This window comes from Dermacentor silvarum, chromosome 3, assembly GCF_013339745.2.
Source record: "Dermacentor silvarum isolate Dsil-2018 chromosome 3, BIME_Dsil_1.4, whole genome shotgun sequence".
Taxonomy (NCBI): Eukaryota; Metazoa; Arthropoda; class Arachnida; order Ixodida; family Ixodidae; genus Dermacentor; species Dermacentor silvarum.
In genome coordinates this window covers 8938473-8964585 of record NC_051156.1, presented here as the reverse complement: position 1 = coordinate 8964585, position 26113 = coordinate 8938473, and the positions used below count along the sequence as shown (strand labels likewise).

Here is a 26113-nt window from a genome sequence, read left to right as displayed (position 1 = left end):
AGCCCAGAAACGTGAGTTGTTCGCCTCTGTTCCACGATTTCTTTGTTGTGCGTATAGGCACAAAGGCGAACCGAACAAATTATTAGTCGAATCCTCAACAGTGGACAGGCTTGGCCAAGAGTGCGTCAGTAATCTTGCGCTATCCTCATCGAGGACAGAACTATCATTTCTCGATGGCTCACAGTTTACGCATGCTTGGTATTCGTCTACGGTATATATACCCGTGACCCGGCTTCTAATAAGCCATTGTTGAAAGAATAGCGCTGCTGTGTGTCTCGTCTTCCGTCCGTTCTGTCTCAAGTGTCTGCGCTGAGCACTATACATAACAGAAGATGCCGTATGCCAACAAGGCACAAACTGAACCCTCGGGTTCCTCACCGGCGGCCGAGGCGTCGTCCTCGTCCGAGACCTCCCCGTTGAGGTCGGCGGAGCGTAGCATGCGGCTTTCCATGGCCTCCATCTCCATGCGGTCCTTCTGCTGCTGCAGTTGCGAACAGCGCGCCTGCACAAGCAAGGAACGAAATCACCATTAGTATAAGCTCAAGAGCACAGAGACTACGATTTTAAAAAATAAATAAAAAACATTTACAAGTAAAAGGCTGCAGTCGGGGTGAAAATTACATGGCCAACCCTTGCTCTCGCCTACACGTTATGCGAAATAACGCAGTCCACTGAACAAAAGGCTCCTCCTAATGTCATCTATAATAACGCTTGAATTACGTTTGTAATGCGCAAACTGCGCAAAAATGAATTACGCAGGAACTTGGTAATGGCGTAAATTTATCAGCGTTCTGCCGCGCATGTCGCAAATCATCCTGAAATTATCTCTCACACACACACATGCACGCACGCACGGAAGGAGAGCAGACGAATGCAGGCTACATGATTCCACAAACTTCGGGCAACGCTACTCTGAGGCATCATTCCGCGAACGTTAGTGCATCGTTAAAAACGCGCATCTGTCAGAACAATAAATCGGGCAACTCGATAGTATTTAAGAAATCACACAACCGAATCGGCCAGAGTGCACGCGGTGCCGTGGTAAATTTGGGAAGACCGAGGCACAGGAGGCCAATTTTCACTGCACCTACAGTCCACTTCTCATTTCCAGAGAACTTTGACCAGGTGTTCCTCTTAAGGTGCATCTAAATCAAACTACAGGAGCAATCTTGCATTTCGCCCCTATCGAAATGCGGCCGCTGCGACCGGGAATCGAACCCGTGACCTTGTGTTTAGCAGCAGATCGTCATTGCGTCTGAGTCATCGTCCGCGGGTCGAAGCTGTCCCCTATCATCTCACGAAAACAGCCGGTGTTCGTTCGCGGCTGCAGTCTGAAAGAGGAGGCTATCGCGTGTTTCATCTGCCACACGCTCGCCTTCGGTTGTCTTTGCTTTTGAACATTATAGTAACACGGGAACAGCGAAGAAAATGAGAACTGATGTCATCGTGGGAAAATAAAATAGAACTAGCACGGCAGGCGTTCCGCCGAACAAAGGGGGCCCGTGCAAATCAAGGTTGATGAGTCTTAGGGAAGCAAAGGGGGACGGCTCGGAATGGGGCAGGGGAGGGAGGCGACAAAGAAGTGGCTATGTCGGCGCCGACTGCCAAGACGCCAACGAGTGACAGGCTGGCAAAACAATGATGTCGGTTAAGTAAGCGAGCGAACGCCAGTGCAGGGTCAAAACACCTGTGAGGACGCCAAGATAGCCTGGCGTAACTTCGCGAACGGCGGAGCGCGCTGGGTAGTGGAAGCAGAAAATAGTCAAGAGGAAGCCGAGGAACCGCGGGAGTCGAACGCGGCCGTGGGAGGCAATCAGTCTCGCCGGCTCGTAATCATCGCCTGTCGGCTTGAACTGTCGTGTCTAGGTGTCGCGTCGTGTCATAGGGCGGAGAAAGTATCGTATACACGCCACAGTCTCCTCAGCGTGCCCAGCCAGGTATTCGCGTCGTTCGTAGGCTCTCTCCGCGTCCGCCCATAGAGGTATACACGAAGTGGTTATGTGCGATAAAGAAATTGTGAAAAGCGACGTGCGAGCAGCCACCGACGTGAAAGCGGTTCTACATCCCTGTGGTTGCCCATTTGCGTCTGGCAAGCGACAGTTGTCACACAGCGCGGGCAGGCATAAATCTGGACTACCTCGCTGCCTAGAGTTGAACCTTAATTTCTCACTGCACCTAACCCCATGTCCCGCCGCCATGAAACCGATTTCTTTGCCTTTGCTTCCGTGCAGTGTTCGAAGATTAATTACAATTCCGCGATTGAAAAAAAAAGAAATGGGTAGGCTGTATCGGAGACGCCAGGCGCAGTGGGGTACGTGAAACGTCTTATGCGTGCTTCTATCTGGGGTTTTACGTGCCAAAACCAGTTCTGATTATGAAGCACGCCGTAGTGGAGGGCTCCGGATTAATTTTGACCACCTGGGGTTCTTTAACGTGCACTACAACGCAAGCACACGGGCGTTCTTGCATTTCGCCTCCATCGAAATGCGGCCGCCGTAACTTCACTGTCATCATGCATGCTGCTGACGGCGTATGGACACATTAGAGTACAGAAATGACGTAACCAAATACGGAAGTATCATTTATTCATGCATTACAGAGCTGACATGCTAAACTTATCATACAGGTAGTGGATGTGCAACGGAATAATCTTGCAATCGTGCGCGCTCCCTATTTCAACTGGACAAGGCGTGGTCAAAGTTGATTGGGCATCGCTCTGTCTTGCTGGCCGAGTCCCTTCACGCCATTTATGGAAACTACGTGTCGAACGCGAGGGCGCCATGGCTGAGCAACCAACGAAATTGTGGAAGAAGAGACTTGTAGGTATTGTAACTATCGATTAGCACCGCGGTTCGACCTCGATGGATTATACCCACTATGGAAGAGAGAGGTCTCTCAAACACGACTGCTCGGATCGACAAACGTACTAGCGAGCTACGCATCAGTGAACGGCGCGCGCGAACCTAAATTTAAATTCGATTGTGTCACGCGTGGCGCGACAGCGGTGCCATGTGCGCACGCGGCCCACGCAAGATAGAGTAATGGCATCTTTGCTCTAAACAACGCAACGATACCCACGTAAGGTGCGAGGGTAGTATCGTTGATAAGATATAAGCGATACTATTACAACATGCCGTTTTGGCAAGCGGCCCCCTATGCTGACAAAAGTTGTCGAAAGAAAAAAAAATATAACGCCGTGTCTCTCTGCGGTGCCTCGTTCATTCCGAAGGGCTTTCCTGGCTCTTTATGCAACAAGGTCTTTTTCTTCTTTCTGTGGTTTTACGTGCCAAAACCCGTTCTGATTATGAGGCACGCCGTAGTGGAGGGCTCCGGATTAATTTTGACCACCTGGGGTTCTTTAACGTGCACTACAACGCAAGCACACGGGCGTTTTTGCATTTCGCCTCCATCGAAATGCGGCCGCCGGGGCCGGGATTCGATCCCGCGACCTCGTGCTCAGCAGCGCAACGCCTTAGCTGACTGAGCCACCCTGGCGGGCATGCAACAAGGTATAGTGCAGTAGACGCTTGTATTGCAGTCAGATTTCGAGCACAGACTATAAGGCTCGCAAGGAAAAACGCTCTGCCTTTGTTCACTACTAGGATATACTTAGTGACGACTACGTTCGAATGCGTCCGTGGATCCCTCCCAGCCACTAGAAGTAGCGCCATCGCACAACACACACCTAGCTTTTCATTAGCGCAAAGTTATGCCGCACAGTCCCACCGGCTACCGTCAAACGAGGCACACGCAATGACTCGCAGCCAATGTCTCAGTCCCCTGAGAACATGCTCAGTGACAGTCGTTGATCGAGAGCGAACGCCCGTCTTTTCTCCGTTATCTTCGAGAATGACCACCGGCAAAGCGCAAGCGCCAGTGCGCGGCTGGGCCTGGCCCCTTCCCACCTGTATGACTTTAGACTGTTTCCTGCATGTAACAAGCTAGACGCCCGAGTGGGCATTACAGGTTAAGGATACGCATTAGGTGTTGTATAAAACAGGCTGCCTTCTTCGCAAACAAAGGCCAAGCGAACCGCTGGCACTCCACAAGCTGCCAACAAGGCAAGAAATGCCAAGGTGATGGGATCGACACAGCGGTGCGCGCACATGCAAATCACAGTGTGTAAAGTCTAAACCACGTGCCACGAACGTGGGAAGACTATGCCCTATATAGGCGAACGCTGCGACGAGGTCTCGTAACTATGGAGCACCGGGGACGCCTAACCTATATGTCTCTCGTAAGCATACCTTAACATCCAAGAATGACTGCCACGCCTCGGCAGCAAATGCTCGACATTCGAGGGCAATTCAAATACAGCGTGCCAATATCGTAACAGCGCCTGAGTGACTGCAATGCAGGGTGTATATAGCTACCGCGTCTCGATAAGCGCACCATTTCCAGTCGCACCCGTTCTGGGGCGGTCGCGCGCTATCGCTCCAGGATCATGACGGGGCGACGACAGACACGCACGAGCTCCTCCTTCATGTTGCTGGGAGCACGATCAAAGGGTGCACACGGTAGAAGGGGGGCGCCGTCGCGAAAACGGAGGGGGACGCGACGGGGAATTCGGCCCGCGGGCCAGCTGGCCGCGATCCCGCGTCTCGGCGCCCGAGCGGCGGCATTAGAGTGGCGTGCCCCGAGACAGCGCTTTGCCCCCCAGGGAGGGGGCTGCGACAATTACAAGGCGCACGGACGCGCGTGAGATCATTCTTGCCTTGGCTGTAGACACCGGTGGTCACGGTCCTCCGTTAAGAAGTGGCGGGATGACCGGACCTGGCGCCGGCGGGGGTTAACGAAGCTAGTTGTTGATACAATGGCGCAGGGGACGAGGGAGCGAACGAAGACAAGGACGAAGGAGGAAAGCGAGCGTCCCGCGGGGGGCTACGTATAACGCGGCCTTCTGATTTCGCATTAACGCCTCGCAGGCACTTCGTGGCGTGGGAGGGGCGGTAGAAGGTTGACACCTCGCACACCGCGAAATTGAGATACTTGGGAAAAAGTTATACGAAGGCCGCACGGGACACTCAGCCAGCGCTCCGGCCTCGCCTATAGAGTTCCACATCCTCTACATTTAAGGGGCCGCGCCACGCGCCCCATCGCCGACACCTTCATGATCACGTGATTGCTACTCCATAAACGATAGCGATGCGGACCAAACGTAACGAATAACACTTTCTTTCTCTCGCAGCATTTCGTCAAGCCGACGCAAGAACTGAGCATGCACTGCGCTGAAAGAAGTGGACAGAGGTAAAAGGATAACGAGGGCGTTTGCTACGGCGCTCACCTGGGAGACACACATACACACAGCAAGAACGGGACACACTCACAGCAATATATAGCTTCCAAGTGCAATTTATTTCCGAGAAATTGAATGTGTGTGCGTCCTGTTTTCCCTGCGCTAGTTGCGCTACACTAAACGCCTCAGTGATCACAAACCAACAAGCAAAATCTGAGCACTGAAGTCCATACTTGAGGACAGTAAACAGCAATGCGCTCTCACATCATACAGATACTTGAATAATAGATTGTCTTTAGAACCTTGTAGCAAAATCAGAGAAGCGTGAACTCGTTTTTTTTTCTTGTTCTCTTTAATAATTTCAAGTTGTGGCACGTTTTACTGCTGCCTGTGAAGCTTGAATGTCGCTATGCAAGGGAAAATTATTGTCGAACGAAATACATTGGAAATGGATTTGCTTGAATGCGTTCATCGGACACAATGTAAATAAATAAAGCGCAAGAAGTTGATTTTACGCTTGGCGCATTTGGTGTGGTACGATCAGTATGCAAATTTTGTTCTTCCTAGTAGGAATAAGAGAGGCCCTCCACACTTCGCACTACACCGAAAGGTCATCACCCTCTTTTGGTGTAGTGCGAAGTGTAGAGTGCATGTCTTATTTCTCGCCTCTTTCTCTCTCTCTTTGTATAAAGAAAGGAAGAACGACAGGACGGAGGCTTCTTCCAGCGATCTCTAATCAGCCAGCAGACTCCATGCTGTACCTGAACAAAGTGCTAACCTAAATCATCTGCCTTCCTCAACTACGTTTCCCTACAAACGACCGGCTGTGCCTGTGTCGTTGATTGCAGCTGCCTTTACTATAGTGTGCGTGTTCCTTTTATTGCGATAGTAGACACTCCAGGCGCATTTATGCGGTCACCGTGAGGTTCCGCATAAAGTCCAAGGCCGATAAAACCGCCGCAGTATGTCGTATGTGAGAGTGAAAGCGTACGAGGGTGAGCCGGCGATCGCGGCTCGATCTCGCGCACGAAAGGGAGGAAAGCGGGGTGGAAGCGCACCGTCTTCCGTCGCGCGTAAGGCTCAAGGGGAGGGAGGGGTGCGCATTCTGGTGCTGGTGGCCTGGGCGGCCGCGCGCGCCCGCCCTCCCGCTCGCCCGGGCAGCTGTATCTTGAAAGCCGTCTGCGACGGGGACAGAGTCCGCTGCGCGCTGTGTTTTCGCGGCTTAGTTCGTGTTGATACGAGAGGCGGCACGAAGGTCAATTCGCTCGCTGCTGCCGCCGCGCTTCCTCACTCCACCGTTTTGAGAGAGAGTTTCCGCGTTCATCGAGTGATATGTGTTCATGTTTGCTTGTGTGAGCGTGACACCGTGCTTGTTCATTTAGTTAGTAGGCCTATGTTTACAAGGTTATACGGCCGATAAAACTGCTATCCTTATTTCATATAGCTTTCCACTAATTTGCTATCGCAATCGATGCTTCGCCTTTTGGGTGAAACCAGCTTTTTTTTTCGAAACACACGATAACCGGCGTTTAACACACTCAAGTAGGCTATGAGGGGCCGCGTAGTGATGGACTTTGAATTTTGACTACGAGGGGGGTGGGGGTGGACGAGGTTAACATACACTTAGCTCTAAGCACACAGTGTTACCGCTTACTTATTCAGTTCCTGCGTTTTATTGCTCTTTTAAATTTATTTTACTGCTTGCTGGTTTCAGTTGATACAGATAATTCAACGCCGATTCATGTCTGACAGATCCCTGACATATTGGTGCACGTGTTGCTGGTTCTTCGTTTTTAATTTTTTTTTCTCCTGTATCATATATTACCCCTCGTTGACGTACGAGCCCTCGTACCTTATGTAATGCCTTCGGGCCTTTAAGGCTGCAATAAATGAAAGTGTTTCTGCATTCCGCATCCATGAAAATTGTCACGCCGTTGTCGGAAACATAACCGTCGACATCGTGCTCAGCAGCGAAGCGGCGTAGCCGCCAAGCCAACGCAGCGACTAGGTCACGATTCGTCCTGACGTCGACACAACCGCTTTGCCAAGGCTGTGCAGTGGCCAGTACCACACTTTTACACGAGTCGACACAGCCTTTTCTGGGTTCACCTATGAATAGAAAGCAAAGGACACGCTAAGCCCACATCGGCCTGTGCTCATCTGGGAGGCACGAAGTCAAACAAAATCTGGCCTTGACTCCGAGCGCATGACTGAGTAGGGCAACGCTTGAAGAAGAAGACGGCAGGCTAAAACAACTCTCCCCTCGTGCCAAATTAATTAGGGTGGGCGAGTGCAGCCCTGAACATAGAAAGTGCACGGCCCGGCCGCATTCCGGCGCAAAACGAGAGCACTGCGGGGAGTGATTCACGGAGAGACCTGGCGAGCAAAACAGGCTCATCAGACATCTCTGCCGTCGCCGAGTAAACCGGGACGTCGACGGGATCATGTGGCGCGCCACAGCCTCAGCGTTGTAAGCAAGCGGGTGAAACCAAGCACGGCTCATTCCCGGTGACCCGCACGCGGAGAGCTTCGTAGTGAATTAGTCACAGACTACTTTATCCTGTCACTCCTCCTCTCCCCGACACCAAACATGAGTTATATTTAAGCTCCATCCATGCCGGCAACATAGCCTGACTCCAACAACATAGCCTGACTCATTCATCTAGCTCCCCTCGGCGAAATTATTTTCTCTGCTTTCCGGCGTGCTTCTGTATAGCGATAACTCGCTACAGAGAAAATTGGACGATCAGTTATCCATCGCTGTGCTCGTGTCGTTAGACCACTCGTGCAAAGGCTAGCCAACAAGTGGATCACTTTTTCAAATGCTAATTCCGGACACTGAAGGTTGACTTCAACTCTGATTCAGTGGAAGGCGCATTCCCGTAGACTGGACATTTCAAATGCAAACGTGATGATCCCTTTGAAACGGGGCGTAAGAAATAGCCACCTAGTATGCTTAAGTTAATCAGGCATGATGTACATGCTTTTCATTCTAGCATATATGTATACATCTCTTTAATCTTAGTTTCGCTTTCTAAAAAATCTTTATCTGCCTTGTATCGGTACCTATGACTGTAACGGATCCGGTCGTATGAATCTCTTCCCTGTTTGTTTCCACCAGTACTCTAAATGTCCCCAGCTTTTGTGCGTAGGCAACCAGCTCGTGCAACCTTCTAATTTCTTTTTTTCCATTCTTGTAAATCCCCGTGGCCTTTTTTATTTTATTTTTGTTTGCTTCCATTCTTCAAATCCGATTCGCTGTCTCTGTATCTCTCACTGTGTGTGTGTGTGTTGTGTGTGTGTGTGCGTGTGCGCGCGTGCGTGTGTGCGTGTGCGTGTGTGCGCGTGCGTGTGCGCGCGCGTGTGTGTGTGCGTGCGTGCGTGTGTGTGTGTGTGTGTGTGTGCGTGTGCGTGTGTGTGTGTGTGTGTGTGTGCGTGCGTGCGTGCGTGTGCGTGTGTTTCAAGGGAAAATGCGCTCATGCGCTCACGTGGTAGGAATGTGAACTTGCATGCTCAGCACTAGACGGCGGTAAGAAAGGAGAAACAGAACACAAAGAAAGAAGGAAAGAAAGAAAGAAATCATCCCTAGAGCCACGATGAATGGCCGTTTGGCCTATTACTGCCTTGACATCGCATTTCGCTCCGCTAATGAAAGCCTCATTCTTTTTCAGGTCTACAGTCCGTAGCATGACCCGCCGCGGCCTGCGGCGGCTGCATTTCGATGGAGGCGAAATGCAAAAACGCCCGTGTGCTTGCGTTGTAGTGCACGTTAAAGAACCCCAGGTGGCCAAAATTAATCCGGAGCCTTCCACTACGCCATGACTCACTCAGAACTGGTTTTGGCACGTAAAACCTCAGAAAGAAGAAGAAGTCAGTAGCATCTAAAAAAATTAAATTATCGGGTTTTACGTGCCAAAACCAGTTCTGATTATGAGGCACGCCGTAGTGGGGGACTCCGGAAATTTGGACCACCTGGGGTTCTTTAACGTGCACCTAAATCTAAGTACACGGGTGTTTTCGCATTTCGCCCCCATCGAAATACGGCCGCCGTGGCCGGGATTCGATCCCGCGACCTCGTGCTCAAGTCAGTAGCATCTCTCCGACGTAAAGTATCTTTGTCAGAATGCGCTCCGCTCCAGTGCCGAAGTGGAGCGAGAGCGTAAACTGGCGTCTGTGCCTGCATGTCAAGCTGGCGGTGTGCGTAGCACCCGCCAAAGAATGCTCACGCGGATAAGGTCACAGTCAACTCAAGTCATTTGCGGCACGCCTACTGTGAACATGCACAAGTACTTCAGCGCTTATCGTGGAATACGGGGAATGCGTATTTTGACCTCCAATGCTCGTTTTCTAATTCTCTGTGGCGCCTAGTGGTGAATTCCAGCGACAAAGACTTCGCCGCGGAGTTCGGGCGCGAGACGAAGAGCGAAAAAGAAAAAGGAAATCAGATCGTTACAAAATACGGGCCTCTCATGGCGGAATTGTGGATCCAAACTCATAGCACATTGCCGATTTGTCGTATGGCGTGTCTGCAAAGTACTCCTTTCGAAGAGCAACGCCACCTGTTCTTTTTTTTTGTAGTCCGCTAATGAAGACAAAGAAAAACCAGGATCAGAGCTTCTGATGAACTCGACGCATGAAATTTGCCTTTCACGCCTTTCTTTTACACAGACATTTCCAACGGAGAGTACACCGCGCATTTTGGCACCCTACTGTAAAGCTGTCTTCACGGCACGCATATTTCAAATGCGGGAAAGCAAACTTTCACAGACGCCTCGTTAGCGCTGACAGACAGTACAGCTGGTGCGAACGAAAAATGACTTCTGGCAAAATGGCTCGCGCATTCGGTCAGAAATAAAATTGGCTTTCCGCAACCCGAATACTAGTATAAAAAGCGATAAACCAAATGTTTATTAGGCTGGATACATTCGTCGAGCGGCACTTCAAAGCAACGACTTTCGATTTCCTTTTTTTCCTACACGGCTCGGGAACTTTCGCGATCCTGCCGTACTGCGAGTGCGCACGGGGGCTACGCGAAATTAATATTATTTATATTGTGTCGTGGGATATCATTAGAAATTGGTAACTGCACTGAAAGAAAGTACAAACAAACAAGGCAATGCTCTTAGCAGTCCAAAAAACAAGGATGGTAGAAGCTGCCTACTACTTAACGAGGTTTCCAGCTAGGCTAATTATTATTATTATTATTATTATTATTATTATTATTATTATTATTATTATTATTATATTATTATTGGCCAATGAATAAGAAAATCAGAGAAATTAAAGCTAATCTAACAGAACTTTCTTTATATTCACCCAAGAGTCGTTGGTGCCACAGAAAGAGGTGCACCACCGAGAGCAATTCGAGCAGCTCTTGAGTGCTCGCGTTCGCCGACTGATATGCGTTGTCCTGCTACGCTCCTCTTGTCCGTAATCCGTTCAAACGGACACTCCATATACATCCGTCGCCATGACTGTGAGAGGCTTTGGCTAACTCTATCAAGACTGGACTACGTGGAACACGTGCACATGCACTTAGTACGCTCCACTGTTAAAGGGAATATCAAATCAGAATTCCAGCACCGACTGCTAGTAAACAGAGGCGTTCGCAACAAAAATCGTTGTTGTCTATTGACGTCTACCTTGATGCCTCACACGAGCCATCGACTTTCGTAAGAATGCGAACACTTACTGACGCTGTGTAAAAGCATGGGGTACGAAACTCAATACTAAAATTGAAGACTAGAATAATATACATATATGTTCCAATTTCGTACACGTCTGTGCATTGCTGTCACCATTTTCGTTTCCATTTCATTACAACAAATAGTGCAGATCCCACGCACTGTGGCGAATCGATGTTATGCGAACCAGCATTGTGCAGGCACCTGGCTATTCAGCACTCTTTGGGGTTCCGCAAACCGTCATCAGATGAACCGACGTGTTTTGTACATTCACTCCCTGTGGGTCTGGGCCGCGAGCGTACGTGTGCGTGTGACGACAGCAACACGATGACGACCACGTTCAACGCGATCCTATGGCAGCAAAGGCATAATACCTACGGCGGCCGTTCGACGCGAGCTTACGAAATGACGATTCTCCATCATCATCATCATCATCATCAGCCTATATTTATGCCCGATGCAGGTCGAATCCCTGCGATCTCCAATTACCCCTGCCTTGTGCTAACTGATTCCAACTTGCGCCAGAACTTCCTAACTTCATCACCCCACCTAGCTTTCTGCCGTCCTCGACTGTGCTTCCCTTCTCTTGGTATCCATTCTGTAACTCTAATGGTCCACCGGTTATCCATCTTACGCATTACATGGCCAGCCCAGCAGCATCTTTTTTCTCTTAATGTCAACTAGAATATCTGCTATCCCCGTCTGCTCTCTGATCCACACCGCTCTCTTCCTGTCTCTCAACATTAGGCCTAACATTTTTCATTCCATCGCTCTTTATGCGGTCCTTAACTAGTTCTCGAGCTTCTTTGTTAATCTCAAAGTTTCTGCCCCACATTTTAGCTCCGGTACAATGCAATGATTGTACACTTCTCTTTTCAACGACAGTGGTAAGCTCCCAGTCAGAATTGGGCAATGCCTGCCATATGCACTCCAACCCAATTTTACTCTTCTGTGAATTTATTTCTCATGATCAGGGTCACCTGTGAATAATTGACCTAGATAAACGTACTCCTGCACAGACTCAAGAGGCTGACTGGCAATCATGAATTCTTGTCCCCTTGCCAGACTATTGAACATCACATTTGTTGTCTGCATATTAATCTTCAACCCTACCCTTACACTTTCTAGGTTAAGGTCCTGAATCATTAGTTCCAATTCATTCACAGTGTTGCTGAACAGGACAATGTCATCTGCAAACCGAAGGTTGTTGAGATATTCACCGTTGATTCTCACTCCTAAGCCTTCCTGTTCTAATAGGTTGATTACTGCTTCTAAGCACCCAGTGAATACCATTGTATATATTGTGTGTCCTTGCCTGACACCTTTCTTGATCGGTATCTTTCTGCTTTTCTCGTGGAGAACCAAGGCTTCTGTGCAATACTTGTAGATAATTGACAAGATATTCGCGTATGCCTCCTGTACTTCTCGATCTGCTGGTATCTCTACTGAAACAAATGCATTTTCATAATCTATGAAAGCCATATAGAGAAGTTGACTATACACCGCATATTTCTCAATTACCTGACTGATGACATGGAGGTGATCCATTGTAGAATATAACTTCCTGAAGCCAGCCTGCTCACTTGGTTAATTGAAGTGTTGTCCTGATTTTATTGGAAATTATCTTGGATATTTTAAACAATACTGAAAGCAAGCTAATGGGTCTATAATTCTTCAACGTATCCCTTCTTCTTGATTAGTATAATGTTGGCATTCTTCCAGCTATCTGGTACGCTTGAAGTCGTAAGGCAATGCGTATAAATGGCCGCAAGCTTTTAAAGCATACCTTTTCCAACTTTGACTAAATCAACTGTTATTCCATCTTCTCTTGCAGCGTTTCCCCGTGACATGTCTTGCAAGGCCATTCGAACTTCATCGCTAGTTATATAAGGAACCTCTGCATCCTGTTCATCACTACTTCTAATGAAGGTAGCGTTCCTGGTCTCGGTACTGTACAGGTCATTATAGAATTATTATGTTACTTCTCTTACTATATCATCGAAATTGCTGATGACATTACCCTACTTATATTTCAGTGCAGCTTTCGTTGTCTCATGCCAAGTTTTCTTCTCACTGATTATATGCTGCGGCCATTTATTACTGCTTCCTCAACCTTTGCCACCTTTTAATTTCGAATATCCCCCACTTTGTTCTTGTTGATAAGTTTAGACAGTTGAGCGAATTCTATCTGATCTCTTGAATTGCACACTTTCATGCTTTGTCGTTTTTATTAGGTCCTTTGGTACATGCTGGTTGTCTTAATGCCTTACCTTCCACTTCAATTGCTGCTTCTGAAATCAGCCTTGCTGCGGTTTCAATCATTACCTCTATGTTATCATCTTCCTGTTCTAAAGCTACATATTTGTTTGCGAGCACAAGCCTGAATTCGTCTGCTTTTACGCTTACGGTGTCTAGGTAGGCCTGTTTGTTCCTTGACTAATTTTACTCTTTCACTCTTTAAACTGAGAGAAATCCTAGGCCTCACTAACCTATGGTCACTGCACTTTACCATACCTAGCACTTCTACATCCCGTACTATGCTGGGATCGGCAGATAGTATGAAATCTATTACATTCCTTGTTTCCCGATTAGGGCTTTTCCAGGTCCCCTTCCTGTTGCTACGCTTCCTGAAGAACGAATTCATTATTTGGAGTCTGTTCCTTTCTGGTAATTCTACCAACATCTCTCCTCTAGTGTTCTTAGAATCGATGCCGTAGTTGCCTATTGCTTGCTCACCAGCATGCTTTTTCCCCAATTTTGCACTGAAGTCGCCCATGACTACAGTATACTGAGTTTGCACCTTTCTCATTGCTAATTCAACATCTTCATAAAACTGTTCTACTTCTTCATCATCATGACTGGAGGTTGGGGCGTACGCTTGTACAACCTTCATTCTATACCTCCTATTGAGCTTTATTATGACGACTGCTATCCTCTTATTAATGCTGTAGAATTCATCACAGTTGCCCGCTATGTCCTTATGGACTAGAAATCCTATTCCGAATTCTCTCCTATCTGGAAGACCTCTGTAGCAGAAGACGTGGCCGTTAGTCAGCACTGTATAAGCCTCACCAGTTCTTCGAACCTGACTAAGGCCAACAATATCCCAGGCAATGCCTGATAATTCCTCACAGAGACCTGCTATGCTAGCCTCACTCGGGAGGGTTCGTGCGAGGCTAGGCCAGTTTGTGCTGGCCTATTGTAGCTAGCCTGACACGAATCCTCTCGAGTGAGGCTAGTTACAATAAGACAGCGTAAACTGACCAGTTATGCAAGAAAAGTGCAACTTGGGCAAGTTGGTAATGGTACATTTTGATACAAAAGAGTTATCTGTATCCGTCCTGGTTTATATGTGCGCTGTTTCATGTAAAAATAACCAGTTCTCACTGTGTTTCCTTTTTTGCTGTATTTTGCATTGTTCGTTATAAATCATACACTTTTGCAAACAAATGGCTACCCCAACTTGGGCTACTGGTTGCGGTAGCGCTAAAGTAGCTTCGCTTTCACTTCAAACGTGCTCCCCCGCATAAGTACTATTAGACGTCACATTTGCTCTGGTTAAAACTTGAGCAGCTCACTGCTGAGTACCTGACCACAGATGTAGACGATCTCGTAATGCACGAACAACTAGCTGCCCTTGGCACTTTATGTCCTTGCTCTTTGCATTTTATTCCAGCCGTTTGCCGCACTCCATTGCACAAGTGGATTTAAGCTATGCGAAGTCTTGATCGCGGTTTTTACAGCACCGTCGAACAGGATACGTCTTCCCGTTTTAATTTCGAGTCAACTACCTCAGATAAAAGCAGAGCTCCAAGTCACGCCTACCATGTTTTAGATATAAAAATAACTTTGTTGTACTTTCGCAAACAAAGTCACCTCGATTCCAAAGTTTCCTGTCTTGCAAAGTACTTTAAGGCCATGTGCAATGCTGACTGATCCAAAATGCCGCATAATCAACAGGTCAATGACCTGGAAGCGAAAGGCTCAAAACGCTGTGACAGCTAGGCTTCAACGTAAAAACGAAAAGGAAAAAAAAGGAACAGTGTAAGAAGGCGACTCACCTGTAGTTCGCGCACCTCCTTGTCGAGTCGCAGCCGCTCGGCCGTCTCGGCCTCCAGCATCTCGGCCGCTTGCGCCGACGCCGCCTGCTCTTGGCCCAGGTCGGTCCAGAGGTCGCTGACCTGCGAGCGAGGACTCGTCCTTGCAGTGGTGGACCACCACGGCTTGCCGGGGCTCGTCGCCCATGTCGCGGTGCGCAGCGGCGGCTGAGCCAGCCGAGAAGAGCGACGCGCCGCGCCACTGAGACTGCCCACGGAGAGCCGCTGCTGGGAGCCGGTGCGGTGGACGTGCGAGGACCAGGCGCGGGGACACTCCTCGACGTCGGCCGCGCTCTCGACCGAGACGGAACGCGAGCGCAGGGAGACACCGCCCACGGCGTCCGACGGCGTGGAAGTGGCCGTCGAGGAAAGCGCGGCGTCCGAGTCCCAGCTCAGGCTGCTGGGACGCGAAGAGGCAAGCGAGTCGCGCCGGTAACCGACGCCGCCGCCGAGAGAACTGATGCCACTCGTGGAGGCCTCGGATACGTCCTCGGGACCGTCGGTGGAGCCGTTGCGGCTCGCCAGGGAGGCGAGCGAACTCTTTCGAGAACCGCTGTCCAGACGCGTGATAGTCGGCGTCGTCGTCGACGAAGAGCCGCGGGAGATGGGCGACGAGGACTTGGGAGGAAGCGGCGACGGCGTGCGCAGTAAAATCCGCAAATCACGGATGTCCACTGTCTGCATCTTGTCCTCGTGCTTCTTTGTATCTTCGACGGCGGCTACGGACTCTTGTCGATGAGAATCTCTGTTCTCCCCACAGGCAGAGTCCGGTTTCGTGTTGCGTTGATTTTTCGTCGCCGTGTTACTCTCGATAGAGACATCGGTCTTAAGAGCAGCGGAGCGCTCGGAGGCAGATGTGCCTTGAAGTTCGCTTCCTTTCGAGATTTGATTATCGGAATCCCGCGATGCAATTGTAGTATTAGTAGTAATGGTGTCAGCCATATCCTTTCTGTTGATCACAGAGGCTTTTGATTCGTTGACATTAGCCAACGCGTTATTTCCACCAGAGGAACTGCTCTTCATTTCGGTAAGAGTTGAGTTGGCGTCATTAGTGCTAGCCGATGGGGCCTTCACTTCGTTGGCAGAAGCCGGCACACTTGTTGCATCGCACGTTTTTTCCACGCTTGCCAATTTCTCATCCACTTTGGAAGCGTTGCCAGAAGGAGAGGCGGCCACCTTCGGCGGCGGCGGCAGCTGCTCCGCGACACTGGCTGTTGGCTTCGGCTCAGAGGTTTCGCACTCGTCCACGGTCACGGACGCCCGAATGCGCAGCGGCTGAGACTTTCGGCGAACCGGCACGGTGGACACGGCTTTCTTGGGAGGGGAAACAGCCTTGCGCAACTCGGACGCCTTGTTTTCGGCAACGAGCGGCTTCTTCGCGTCTTCCGTCGCGGTTGACGGCGCCTGCTTCGCGACAGAGTCCACCGGCTGGGCCGGCGCATCGGAAGTCTTCGCCGTTAAGGAAGACGAGGTGGCGGAAGAAGACGGCTTCCTGGTTATCCTGAGGGTCGTCACCGGCGCCGAGGGCTTGCGGGCCGCCGACGAGTCCCGGCGGCCCAGGTCGCCGATCGTCGCCACCACCGTGGTGCTCGCGATGCTCATGCTCGCCGCTGTCGTCTTGGAGGGCGAACTCCGGGGACTCTTGGTGGGCGACGAGGTCTTCCTGGTGGCACCAGGCGTCGCCGCCGTTTCCCCCGCGTTGACGTCACCGGCGGACGTCACGCCGTCTATTTCGGACGACCCGCCGCCACCGCCACTACCGGACGCGACCTTGGCTTTGACGCCGGACAGCCGTCTCTCGGAGGGTCTGCGGAGCATGGCCTGCGAGAAGACGGGCGTCGATCCACGCCTCGTGATCTCGGGCGGCGGCGGCTCCTGCTGGCGCGCCTTGAGCCTGAGCAGCGGCTCGGCCACGGTCTTGGTCTGGCCCAGCTTGAGGCGAGCCTCCATGAACGAGTTGTAATGACGTTCCTTTTCCACGTCCTTGGGGTCGGAGCCCCCGGAGTCGTCTGTCGGGCGCTGCTTCTCCCCTTCCGCCGCCGACGGGGGAACGCCGCTATTCTGGGAGGAGGGGCCCGTCGCAGTGCCGGCCTCCTCGCCGCGCAGTTTGCCTTTTGCGGCATTCTGCTGCAAGGGCGTGCTGTCGCCACCAGATTCGCCAGCGGCACTGGCTCCGGTCCAAGCGCCGCCGCTAGCTCGGCGACAACCGCCGCCTGCTTCGCTGCCACCGCAGTTGTCGCCGGACGAGGTCGGAGGCTGCTGGTCACTCCGCTGACTCTTGTTGTCGTCGATGCTCGAGGTCCTGCTGCTCCACGGGGAGCGCGGGGACTGCAGGCCGTCGTCGCTGCTAACGCTGCTGCCTTTGGACAGCGTCCTGCCTGTCGGAGCCGTGACGGGCTTGAGCGTGTACGGAATTGTGAAGGGCATCCTGATTTCCTTCCCCCGCCTGTCCAAACAACCCCAGATGCAGCGGACGCGGTGCCAACTCAGGAAGTGTCGTCGGTCGCGGACGCTAATCCTTTGTCACGCATGTCCAGAATAGCGCGCCGTCGTTCGTCAAGGGAAGGTCGTTGTCGTCGTGGTCGTTTCTCGGAAACGGGTAAGCGGAGGGTTCCTTCTCGGAAGACGGATCGGAAGGCCGCGTTGTCTTCGGCGCACGGCAAGAAGGCACTCTAAACGAGTGTTATTCCAAGGAAGAGCGCGAACTCTGCAAAGGCGCGAAGGTTATTTGGTTCTAAGGACAAAAGCAAGGCCCCTCCCAAAATGAAGCCTGAGTAAACGCTTGTTAAGGCTCTCCCTTACTTAGCAGGTACGCCCACCGCTATAGCAAACAAGCGAAAGCTTTAAGTCGAAAAGCTCGTATCGGCTGTCAAGTCGGAAGCCAGTCGCAAAGAAGCGTTAGCCGACCGTAGTATATCACCGATTTACGAATCCACTGTCGGAATCCCGTCGCCGCTTCCCGCTCCTCCGGCACACGGATGAGCGCTGCGGGTCGTGAAAGGGCCGGTATAATCCCTCCAGTTGTAGCCGCTGCCGCCCACGCAGCGCCCGAGAGAAGCAGGCGACGGGAACGATGCCGCTGGCCGTCACAACACGACGCCGAGCACGAGCACACTCCGAACGGTGCGCCGGCGAGTATGGGTTTCCAACACGGGCCGGCCCGGCACTCGAACCGCACGCGGCCGGGACGAAGAGAGAGGGGGGCGAGGTGCGTGCAACCGCGAACGTGCGCGCAAGCGAGCGCAGGAGGCACGGAGCAGTGGCCCGGCACTGCGGCACAAGCGTCACCGAGCGGGGACCTCAATCGTCTGTGAGGGGAGCGCCGCGGCGAGACAGGTGACGTCGTCTCGAGCCCGAAGCCCGGTCTTGGGTTAGCGAAGGAAACGCCGAGGCTGCACCATTAGACCCGGCTGGTAGGTGCGAAGACGGGCCCCGGAGGGGGAGGGCGCTGTTTGGAAGCGAAACAAAGTTTAAAGCGACGGAGGGTATATGGGGAGAAAAGAAGTAAAGGGCGGCAAGGCGGGAGTGATTGCAAATCGGGCACCAGCAACAACCCGAAAGCTAGGAGCGGAGAAACGTCACCGTCGGAGGAAAGATCGAAAGGGATAAAGTAAGAATAAAAACGGCGAGGACGACACGGCTTGGCAGCGCAAGGCCGTTCGTCGGCGAGACACTAGGCAGTGCCGCTCGTCTAACGGGGTAGGGGCAGGCGCAATATGCCTCCCGAGAAAGAGAGAAAGAGAACCGCCGTGGGCATATAGACGTCCGCACGAGCGGCGAAAGCGCTTACACAGAGAAAAAGTGCGAGACGGGCCCGGGGCCCTGGCGGAAGGCGGTGGCCCCCCCTTTCTTGGCCCCCGTCCCAGAGAGGGAGCCGAGAGAAAGCGACCGCGCCTCCCCTCCTTCTCCCCCCTCGGTGTAAGGGAACCCTGGTGGCCGCGGGGGGGGGGCGGGCTATTTCCGTGCCCTGGCCGGAGCTCGAGACGGCGCCTCCTCGCCCCGTCGCCCCCCTTCCCCCATCCAGGGTTTCCGTTTCCGTATAAAGAGCGTTTTCCCGCCGGCCGCGGTCGTCGATACCGGCGACGCGAGACAAGGAGGATCTATCACCGCCACTTGGGAACTCGTCCACGCGGTCTTCGCATCGTTCGAAATTAAAGGCCGCTTGCACGACCGGTGCCAGGTTGGAACAGGCGCGGCCGGGTGCAAATAGTCGTCGTCCAGAGGGAAGCGGCCGACAGCATGCGCGCGGAGAATCGCAGCAAAGAGTTCGGAGACGCGGCACCAAGCCAATGAACTGCCACGCGGCAGATACACGGGGCAGCACTTCTAAGAGACGAGGAACACGACTCGGGCCAATGGCAGGGAGTATAAGTTTCAAACAAATGCTTGAATGTTCTACGCGGTATGAGGCAACTTGAAGAGTCCTCAAGGCAACTAAAAGTTCGTGCTCGCACACGGACATCCTCGGTAGGGCTCATATTGTAAGGAAATGCCAAGGACGTGCTAACTTCTACGCGAGTCAGCGCTATGAAGGCCGACTGAAAATAAAGAAAACGTGTTCACGCTGCCACAGAAGCGCTGGCCGATCCAGCTTCTCCAAAAGGCGAATGACAACCGCGTAATTCATACATTCCTAAGGCACCGAACGCGTGCAGCCTAACAGACAAATTCAAACTCGACATGGCAGCGGAAAAAAAGTAAACAGGTTATTCTTTGCAAACCTCGTAGTCCGCGCTGCAACCACGCGATAATCGTCCTAAACTGTAGTTTGCCATCAAATCGCAATGCGTAACGAATAACGTACCGATTATTAAAGCTTCAAACCAACGCCTCCGTTGTTCAAACACAAGCCGCGTTTTGGAGTTTTACAGTCAGGAAATGCACCTTATGAGCGCGTCGATCGCATAATTCATGGCCGAGATCACAGTCGGAGTACGCGCGACATCCCCAGCTAAACGCATATTTTTTTCTTTCGAAAGTTCTTTTCTAGATCTTCCGTGAGACTCTCCAACAGTTCGATCTGTGGCCATCAGTCGGCCTCTATGAGCAGCCAACCTGTATTATCAAAACGCACAAACCAGAAAACGACTACCACGGATGAACAAGCTATTTACATTTATAGAAAAAAAATGTGTTATTCGAATCACTTTGCATATAACGTTCCCGCATACGCGAAACCGCCCAAGAAGCTCTTTCCTTAGCATAAATGACTTGTTGCTTGCTTGGAGCATTATGGCACGTGTTATTCGGTAACGTATAGTAAGAGCCAGGCTGAAAGGCTATGGATATAATTTCTATGGGAACAGCAGCAGCTGATTGAAGAACACCGAGGCGAATGTCAGATTCTTCCATGGATTACCATAAGCGTTTGTCGAGCCGCTTATAAGAATTCCAGATGCGGTAACAGCTTGAAAAACAGCAACAGTCGACCCCATGACACAGAAGCCTTAAATTCATAAAAACCACTAGGCAAGGAATGAGGCACAGCGGCGGGTTTCCATTACGATCCTTACGCGCCCGCGAATCAATCACCCTGCATGCTGTTTGTGGGGCGCGCTGTTGCGTTGGAACTCCTTCATTCGCAAGGGCGTCTGAAATACCAAGCGCTACAAACACAATGACTATAGCTAGAGTGACACAATATCGTGGTCAGCGCATCTACAGAGTCCGAATAAAAAACGGCGACGGTGTCATTCCAGTTATCCGCGGTTACTCGTACTAAAAACTGATTGAGTCTACTATACACTCCGCTCTAGCCCCGTAAAGTGATAAAAAGAAATAATGATACGCAAACATTCTGCGATACATGTCCTTAGCATACTAGCATGACTGTATATACAATCAGGGAAAAAATTGAAAAAAATTGCCAACCAGCGTTACAAAAAAAAAAAAAAGAAGCTCATAACTGGACTCGTGCTCCGTTTTGTTCTTTCACCTCGTTTCTCCCATCCCCCATTGTAAGCCTATTTCTTCCCCTCTTCCGCTTCCCTAACGTAGAGTAGCAGGCCAGATACACCATTTTCCGGCCTACGTACCTCTCTGCATTTTCCAATCAATAACCTTTTTCTTCTCTTCATTATCTCTGTCATCTCATGGTCCTTCTCTGTTCCTCTGGAATACCCGCGAGAACCACGACAATACACGTGCGCTCGAAAATTTTCTACACACACTTTGCTCGTAGTATTACTTTTTCAATTAAATGGCGGAGTGTTTAGGCGAGTCGTATTAGCGCAGCATACCTCTTAAGTAAAGCGACGTTTAAAATTTTCGGCGCGAATGTTTCCTGACGCCATAGTAGATCGGGCCCGAAATCATGCGCACGGACGCTACAGGCAGCGTTTCTTAACGGCCTCTGTTCCTCTTCGTGCGTCTATTGTGGGTGTGCTTAATTCGACGCAAGATCTACTACGACATGAAAACCACAACTTGCCCCACAACACGTTTTGATCGACTTTCTTCTGGAAGATAACAAAATGCGTCGTTATTGGATTTCTATAGTTTTCTGGTCCGACCTAGGTGTCAGCGGGTAACAGTTATTCCTGACCATCCATGGTTAGCCCTGGAATGTGATCCCTTCTATTTTTTTTAATAGGCTGCGTCGGGCATGTTTAAACTACGGAAAAAGTGCAGCCATCAGCGCTTGTGGCAGGGCACAGCCGTTAGCGGGTCCGCTATAAACAAACAAGGTTCACCAATTCTGCTAGTTGGTTCCGATAAGACTGCACACTATCTAGCGGGAAATTGACACCGCAGCACACAACCTTGTTTCTTCGCTGGTCAACATAACTACAGTGCCTAGAATATAGTATATTCCAGGCACTGTAACATGACGTAAGATTCCCGCGTGGCACACAACCTACACAAACTTCTCTAGATTTGTGAGATTCAAATAGTCCCACAGACGCTAAACGGACCCGATGGACGCTCGACTAACTTTAACATCCGGCAATACACGGCTCTCTGAACAAAAAGCAGCGTCCTAGAAAGCTCCGGAACCCGATGTAGGCTAGACAATCCACAGCAAGTCATCCCGATGCAGTTGCGAAACGACTTCACCGCACAACGTGGGCGCCTTCCACCCGCGACCTCTCACGAGGGGCGCTCCAAGGACCCTGCTGACTGGAGCCTTTTTTATTTATTCTTTCTTTCGCAGAACCCCTTCGCTTCGCAGTGGCCGTCGACATGCAGTCACCTCGTTTCGAGCGACAAGGTCTGAATCAGCGGGGACCACCCGGGAGTCGGAGTGCGACCGCCGTGAGCGCTCGAGTGAGACGGCGCGTGGCAGCCCCTTCGCGACACGGGCTGTCTTGTTGTCTCGAGCGCCGGAAAAGAAAAAGATCATGAGCCATTCCACTCTGTGAAGGTAGATGACCAGCGGAGCTGTTTAGCGCACGACACGGAGGTGACACACAATTTTGAACAAAGGTACGAACGTACTTATTGCGCTGATCGGTGGTCATCGTGACGATACGTAAGCACGCACCTTCGCGTATCACCTCTGTCCACCCCGGTGTCCCGCACTACGGTGTCTCACACCGCGCCTCTTGCCTGGAGAAGATTAAGTACGCAATTTCGAGGCAAGTCCGTTTGCAGACCTCAGAGGCCGATTCGCCGTGCCACGGTCAGTGACTGTACCGCGACATCTTCTCGTCGCCAGTGAACTGGCTCATCAGCTTCTGTTGATTCGACCAACGGCAGCGCTGTCTTCGGGAAATGCCTTCAAAGGGAACCATAATCGGAACGCGGCTCTGCAGGGTGAAAGCCCTCATCTCATTTCCCAGATAGCATCGCTCGTCACTCCCGATTCATTCCGCCGAGGCCGACGGTGACAGTGTCGTGCACCCGCGATGCGGTCTCGGCCGCGCGAAACTCCAAGTGGCGGCGACAGCGGCCTGCCGCTGCTAAAATGGCGCAGGGCGCGCGGGACGCGTCGAGTGACAATGAGCCACGCTGTATAGCGCGCGTCGCACGCGGGGGGAAGCGAGGGCGCCGAGCCTCGGTCGCGGAAAAGGCAACACCGCGACCCCGGCCGAGTGGAAGCGATCGGAGAGAGCGATAAGCGGTAGCCCGACGAATTCCGACGAGACGGCGTGGGGCCTCCTTCGGTAACGCGGCACTACTCGCGTCGCACTTGCGCAGTCTGTTGTTGGGAGGAAACCAGACCACAGGCAGCGAGTGCTCGCGAGGGAAGTAGCTGGTATTGGCCGCGGGCGGCGCGCTAAGAACAGCAGCTGCAGTGCGAGGAACTCGGCTCGTGCGGACCCGCAACTCCCGCTACATCGCTGCCAAAACAAAGGAATCAAGCGAATGAGTAATCAAGCGTAAAAGAACGTCTGCCAGCTAAGACAGCCCGGATCCTCTATGGCGCAGCAAGAAATAGTCCCTAGACAATCAACGCTCTCAAAACAGCTGCGGGATAAGTCTAAATCATCATCATCATCATCATCATCAGCAGCAGCAGCAGCAGCAGCAGCAGCAGCAGCAGCCTATAGTAAGAGCGGAGCTGTTTAAGCTCTTGGTTAGGCCGCGTAGTGCGAACAAAAAACTGCGCCTGGCGATGACGTCACCGCGCGTTGCCTAGCAGCCACCTCGCGGAGTGGCATGTGCTTCACCTCCTCTCCGTGCCGTGCACATGTTGTATTGAGATGGAACGTTAAGGAGGGGGAAGGAGAGCATGAGCGCGGCGCAAGCTATGCCCGGGAGAGAGAAAGAGAAAATGAGAGCGAGAGAAAGATATATATAGAGAAGAAATTGTAGCAGCACCAACGAGGCAACGCGCAGAGCTGCTGCCGACGCCATCTGCGTTTCCCCGCGTTCACGCCGAACGCGCGCGGTGTCCGTGACTGCAGCCGGCACCTTTGGCGGCGGCTCGGCAGGTTTCGACCAGCCACGCCCCGGCAAGTGTGGAGGCGCAGCTTGGCCGTGACGTCACCGGGGAGATAAAGCCCAAAGCCGCCGCGACGGCGGCAGAACTCTCGTTGATTCTGTGGCGAGTACATGTAGCCTTGACATGGGACGACCAAAAAAGATCCGGACACCCGAAGAAGAAGCCGCTCATCATGAAGCGCGCCGCGCGGCCAAGCCAGAATCTGCGCGTCGGCGGCGAGTCGATTCGGAATACCCTGCCTAGCTAGCAGCACTTAGCATTTCCTAGCAAAACTTAGCCAAGCCTAGTAAAACCTGGAAGAAAAGCTAGGTCGATCACCAGCTCCGCTGTTTACTCTAGCCTTGCACCACTAGCGCACGCTGCCCACGTTTTTTTTTTTATATCCACTGCAGGACGAAAGCCTCTCCCTGCGATCTCCAATTACCCCTGTCTAAAGTCTAAATAAGTAGGGCTAAATAACTAGGATGACAGGGTATTGCCACAATGGCGCTCATGCCAAACGTCTGCTCTATAGCCTCTATAGCCGTCCGCGCACAACATAAATCAATATTCGAACTCATCTACGAGGCGAGACGTAACCAGCAAGTTTGTACATTGTTTAGAGCACAGCTATTTAGGCGGCCGTTCCTCCGGCGAGCGTCAGCATCGGCGTTGTCCCTTGTAACCGAGCGAACGAGTACAGCGAAGGGTGAAAGCGAACGCGGAGCGCAGCGGGAGGTGAAAGACGACGATAACGAAGACAGCACGAGGCGGAAAGCGGAGGAGGAGAGTATGGCGAAAGGGTGAGGAGGAAAGCGGAGTGCCGGAGGTAGAGTGTCACTCTACCGGAGGCGACCGGACATGCTGCGAGCGCGGAAACAAAGCGCCGGCGTGGGCTCCAGACCCACTGCGCATGCGCTACATCGCCTGCGCCGCCGCCGCCGCTAGAGAATGCGCGCCGCGCAAGCCACGCGTTGCCGTGTTCGCACTTTCTCTCGGAACAATGAGCCGCGCAACCGGTGGAAATGCTTCGTCTATACCGCTGCTGCTAAACGAGCTGCCCGAGCAGAGGATCAGCGCCGCCGCCGAGAGGACCCTGTCGTTCAGAATCAATTTTTTTTTTGCCACAATATATCGCGAATTCAAAACACCTAAACAGCTGCGGTCAAAATTCGCATTACGGAGTATTGTAATCATCGGAGATTTTTTGTGTTAGCGCCGTCCGTTGACGTTACCGAAGTGTAAACACGGGCGCACCTGCCGCGGTGCGCAATTGCTACGACTTTCCGATGCTGAGCCCGACGTCGCGGTTTCGATTCCCGGGCGCGTCGGACGCATTTCGGAGGCGAGATGCACTCATATTTATGTGCACGTTATAGGAGCCCCAGGTGGTCGAAATTATTTCGGAGGCCTCCACTACGGCATCTCACCTAGCCCTCCCCCCCCCCCCCCTTCTGTTTTTGGGACTTAGGATAGGAATAAACTTTATTTGTCCAGCGGTTAAGGCTGTTGGTGCCCGGGGCTAGGCTGCCAGGGGTCCATCGCCGGAGAAAAATATTTCGAGATCCTCGGCAATGGCCCTGGCCCGCTGCACGGCCCACTCCTGGTCCTCGGGTGCCTCGCTGAGGAGGGCGGCTTGCCATCTCTCAGCGAGGCGCCCCGCTTCAGAGGGTCCTGCTGTTATCTTCCCCCTTCCTCTTGGTCCTTCTTCAGGGCGTTGACATTCCCAAAGTATATGGGCCATATCAGCCCGTTCGTGTTCGCACCACGGGCAGCCGGGCGACGGGTGCAGCGCGGGCCACAGGCGGTGCAGGTGATAGGGGTTGGTGAAAGTGCCCGTCTGCAACCGCCTCAGGTCGACTGCCTGGGACCTGTCCAGCCGCCCGTGGGGGTTGTGGATATTTCTTACGTTCTTTCCTGTAGTGTGCAAGAACCTCTCGGTACGAGGCCGGAAACTCCTCGATATCACAGTCGGCGTCCCCGTGGCCCCCAGCTCCGTCCGCCGCGATTTGGGTTGTGTTAGTAATTCCTCCGCTGGGGTCCCGCACAACAACGGCGGCTGCGCTCTGGGTGATCGCGTCGCGGCGGGTAAGTTGCCTCGCGACGAGATGGGCACGCTCGTTGTGGTTGGGCTGGATGCCGGTGTGTTTTCGACCGTTAGTATTGTTGTTGTTGCGGCTGTTGTCTTTAGTACCAAGCTCCCCGACGTGCGCGAGACGTAAAACCACAC

The 26113-nt window shown here is 52.1% G+C and overlaps 1 protein-coding gene across 2 annotated transcripts in view; it reads right to left on the bottom strand.

The window, feature by feature from the left end:
- LOC119445311 (unconventional myosin-XVIIIa-like) overlaps positions 1-26113 on the bottom strand; it is a 231901-nt gene that overhangs the window by 31779 nt on the left and 174009 nt on the right. For both annotated transcript variants that reach the window (XM_037709624.2, XM_049663204.1), the window contains exons 21-22: positions 14982-15101; positions 379-502 (exon numbers count right to left, since the gene is read on the bottom strand). In XM_037709624.2, coding sequence (XP_037565552.1) covers positions 379-502; positions 14982-15101 — 244 coding nt within the window. The remainder of the gene's footprint in view (positions 1-378; positions 503-14981; positions 15102-26113) is intronic.